This window comes from Cupressus sempervirens, chromosome 5 (genome assembly GCF_028749045.1).
Source record: "Cupressus sempervirens isolate cs-2001-9-10 chromosome 5, ASM2874904v1, whole genome shotgun sequence".
In the NCBI taxonomy this organism is placed as follows: domain Eukaryota; kingdom Viridiplantae; phylum Streptophyta; class Pinopsida; order Cupressales; family Cupressaceae; genus Cupressus; species Cupressus sempervirens.
In genome coordinates, this window is record NC_143122.1 from 901,099,531 (window position 1) to 901,104,369 (window position 4,839).

Consider the following 4,839-nt stretch of genomic DNA (forward strand, 5'->3'; position numbering starts at 1 on the left):
GTTTTCTCATATAATTGATTTATACTTTCTTTTGATCTCAACCTTCTTTCATTGAGTTCCTTTTCAACACTTAGTTCATTCTAGAGTCTATCATATTATTTTCTCGGATTAGTGATTCCTTGATTTGAATCATCTAGCCAATCCACCATGTTTGTCTATTGTTGAGATAGTTGTTGGAATTCATTGTTCTATTCTTCTAATCTTGTAGCAAGTAGTTTTGTGTCTTCATCTATAATTTCTTTATCTTTTACTTCTTTTTTGTTTTCTTTCATGACTTCACATAGCCTGACCAAGTGACTTTCCTATTCTCTTTTCAATTTTATTACTTCTTCTTATAGAGTAGAAATCCTTACTAGTAGATCTTCTATGGCCATATTTTCTTCTTTTGACCTTCTTTCTCTACATAGATCTTCTATTCTTTCTTTTGTGTATAGATTTTTGTTCATTTGTATAGCCAATTCTTTTGTTCTTTTGAGAGAGTGAGTGAGTTGCTCCTTGAATTTCTTGACTTGCTTCATAGCCATGTGTAGATCAAGATTATCAGTTTCAATAGCTTTGTCTAACTTGTACACTTCTATTTCCTCGAATCTTTTCTCTCAATTTGTTAGGCCTCTTAGAGGAGAACCTTAATCTAATACCAATTGTTGGAAATGTAATAGTAAGCAAGTGATTGAAAGGGGGTCAATGAATTGGGAACCACTTTAGCTTTTCACACTTAGAATACTTGTGCTTTTATTGCATTAGATCATCTAACCTACTTTCACACATGAACATAAAGCAATAAAGTGTTTAAGACCATTACAATTTGATAGAAGATATGGTAACCTAGAAATAGCCCAAGGATAAGGTAAAATTAGGATGACAATGACAGACATAATGATTCACCATTGTAGTAATAAAGTTGGCATGTTAGGGCTAGAATTGATCACTTTTAGTGATCTACTCTATTAGGAGTATGAAGCATTGTTAGATCCACCTTGTAAAAGGATTTCAAAATAAAATGAAGTATGTACTTTGTTAAAAGATTCAAAAAAGGACTATTAGGTCCACCTAGTTAGAGGATTTGATTAATGCACCTATTAGAATGAATTAGTAGGTTGATATTTTCTTTGTAATTATGTTTGTTTAAATAGATCCTTTGAATAATATGATCACCTAGTTGTGATAGATAAGTCTATACTTTTCCCTTTATACTACTTTGTATCCTGCTTATTCAATCTATTCCATATTTGCTTCTTTTCTTTTAATATTCATGTCTTACGCATTTTAGACAATTCAATTTATGTTTCTTTTATACCCATCAATCAATAACTTCATACCAAGTTAGCTCACATAAGAAATATCTTCATAATAACCAATTGGTATCTTTAAGTTAGCCAAATGTTGATGCTTGGTCAACACTGTTTAATTTGATGTTCTATTGATGCTCAAGCAATATAGTGAGCTTGGGTGATACTCTAGCACTTGGGTAGCATTGGATGCTCAAGTAACATTTTATCACTTAGGTGATACTGAAGCATTCAATCTTGAACTTGATAGCTCAGTTCATATTGAGGACTCAACTAGAACTATGAACTAGGTTCACACTAAGATCTTAGTTTCCACTTCTAGTTCTGAATAACTCAAATTATTCTATCGAGCTTGGTTTATACTAGATATCCTTGATCTTCTCAAGCTACACTAAAATTTGATAGCTAATAGAAAGCTTGGTTGCAGTATTATTGACCTTCCTAGATAACTTAAGTGGTTTGCCACTAATTGACAATATGTCTTGTCATAGGGTCAGCATCTAAATGGTGGAGAAAACCCAAAGTGGGAAGAAATTACAGATTTGGGCATAAGATGGGAAACCCTAGCTCCCACACTCACATCCAACATAAAGCACAATAGACTCACTATCATTTTACTTCCTTGTATTTGATTATTATTACTTTTTATTAAAATGTGGAAAATGTATTATTTTGTGGAATAGTTTATAGAAAGTAAAAATGTATTTTTATTGTAGAACCTCATCCACATTCTTACTTTGACAACATTTAGAAAGAAATAAAAAATGTGGCAACAATTACTTATTTTTTATTGGATAAAAAAAAATCAGAATTCCATAGATTTCAAAACACAGTCGTTACAATATAAGTACTAACATATTCATTACATCAAACTTAGCATAGCTATAGGAGTGTTCGAATAAACAAAATAAGTGGAACGAAACAACCACAAAAAATTAGAATTGGTACTTGATCATGTTAATCAAAAGATGACGTACACGACATTTTCATAGGAGAAAGATGGGCCAACAATTATTTGATCATATTGATGAATGACAACGATGTGCATGGCATTTTCATAGGAAATGGAATAACCCTCTACGATTACTTTTTAACCAAAAGGGCTACAACGATCTCTATTTTATTAAGAATGTATTCCTCATACTTAGCAGCTGCTCTCTTCTCAATTCTGCCGAAGAATTCGTCTGTCAAACGCTCATTACCCAAATGAGCCCCAACAATACTCTCAAAGATTGCTCGGTAATGGTTCCCTACACTACTCCCAAAAACCTTCTCCTCTCGTCGCCTCACCTCTGTCATTGGATGCAAAGAAAATTCACCCAACACCCTTACACTCTCCATCCTAAATGACCCTTCTCTCTTAACAATGTTCTCCATCTCTTCTGGATTTGGGCACAGCTCTGACAATGGTGTCTGCCGCAAGAAGTGTATTGCCCCCTGTGGCACACACGAAATCTGCTATCCTAAATACACCTTCTCCAGTCAGTTTCACTCTTATCTTTTCATAGTTAGCGCGCTCCACAATTGGTACCACAGCTTGGATCATCTTTATCTGAACTCATTAGTTACGACAACATATTTGAAACTTTTAAATAAAAATATCACAAGGAGTTGCATAGCTCTTTCTTCTGAATTGCACAACAATTACAACCCATTTTGAAATAAAAAGGATTCTGCGAAACTGTGAACTAAACGAGACAACGTACCTGAACTGGTAGAGAATTGAGAGCATAACTAGAATCCCCGTGGCCACCTTTCATGCCTAACACATTCTCCACCACCCATTGAGACCGAGATTGATTATTAAGACTCTCCATCAGACATATTGAGATCAGTGCGATAACCCTTTTTATAAGCGAATAATAATGCAGGTAGAGAGTTCAGTCTAAGCCTCTACTTTGCTATCACATTTTTAGTCTTGATCTATTAGTAAAATTCAACGATGCTAAATGAGACACCTCATTCATGACAACCAGTCCTAATAGGAAAGCCTTATCTGCCAGCCATATTGAATGGTTGTCATGACAACTATTATATAATAGTGGGACTTGATAAACTAGTGATATTGATTGGTCTAAATGAATAAATTTGATGTCCTTGATCTATTTAGTGAAATTGAATGATAATAGTGGAGCTTGATATACTAGTGATATTGATTGGTCTATATGAATCAATCATTCGTCCACGATCTAAAATTGAATGATCTGAATACGTTTGTTCCCCACTTTTTAATTTTCAATCAAAAATTCAATCTATAATATTAAGTTCCTTTCCAATTAAATTGAATGGCCCTAAATAAAACCACTCATCACTCACAAGCTTACATCGTATAACCAACGTCATAGAGCCAACATCATATAGCCAGAAATTATTCTCTGTGTCGGATTGGAATATGCTTTGGTTCAGAGCAGTACAACATAAAGCGCCACGGATTTAACATGAAGCATGTCTTATCTCCACCGAAAGATTTGCTCACCCTTCATGTAATTATGCTCCCTAATATTTCGCGTTGCAATTAGTGAAACCCAGGATAGGTAATTCGTTTGCCTGATTTAAAGCGTTTAACTTAATCAGGGAAAAGTCATCATTCGTAAAACTGAAATTAGAAGATCTTATGCAAATGCATATTTCTACAATTTAACTACTTTTTATTTCATTAATAAAGTTGACCAGTTTGTTATAAATATTTATTGCGATAGATTTAATACACTTTTAAATTGTCATTTTTTTTTATGATACTCACTTTATGATTTAGAAATTCATATGGTTCTAAATTTCCATGAGATTCATTAAGCCGAGAGGCTTTCTACAGTGGCAGCAATCTTCAATGTAAACATTTTTCATTTTTAAAAAAATTTGACGTTCATTTACATGTCAGAAAAACTCTTATCTGCCTCATTTTTACTTCCATTTTCTCTCTATAATTTTCACGATTTTAATTATAATTATATTTAGTCTATTTCTATTTTGTTTTTCTGACATGTAAATGAACGTCAATTTTTTTTCAAAATGGAAAATGTTTACATTGAAGATTGCTGCCACTGTAGAAAGCCTCTCGGCTTAATGAATCTCATGAAAATTTAGAACCATACGAATTTCTAAATCATAAAGTGAGTATCGTAAAAAAATGACAATTTAAAAGTGTATTAAATCTATCACAATAAAGTGATAAAGTGATGTGTTTATATTTACATATTTAAATTTTTTTCATTCTAGTATGAAAAAAATATGAAGATTTCAATTTGATTTCTCATAAATTATTGGTTTGTAAAAGGGATTGTGGATATTTTTCAAAAAAACATAATATTAGATAAAGCAATAATCATTTATATTTATATTTGTATTTTCTTAGGTTTTTATTTTTCTTAAGTATAATTTAAAAATTTGTACAAAGTTTAGAATTTATACATATTGCTATCAACATAGTGTTTCTTTTCTCCAAGGAATCAGTAGATAGAATTTCACCAGTTAAATAGACAATAGGTTAAAGTATAAAGCTTTATTTTTAATGTAATAAACTATGTCTTTCTATCCTAATAAGAATCATCTC

At 32.0% G+C, this 4,839-nt stretch overlaps 1 protein-coding gene across 1 annotated transcript; it reads right to left on the reverse strand.

The window, feature by feature from the left end:
- Nucleotides 1-2,436: 2,436 nt before the first annotated feature.
- Nucleotides 2,437-3,106, reverse strand: LOC149558839 (putative caffeine synthase 3). Its single transcript, XM_089831072.1, has 2 exons — nt 2,996-3,106; nt 2,437-2,841 (listed from the first exon to the last, which is right to left on the reverse strand). Exons 1-2 carry the CDS (start codon nt 3,104-3,106, stop codon nt 2,650-2,652), a joined length of 303 nt encoding a protein of 100 aa, XP_089687198.1. The 3' UTR covers nt 2,437-2,649.
- Between the last annotated feature and the right edge of the window lie 1,733 nt (nt 3,107-4,839).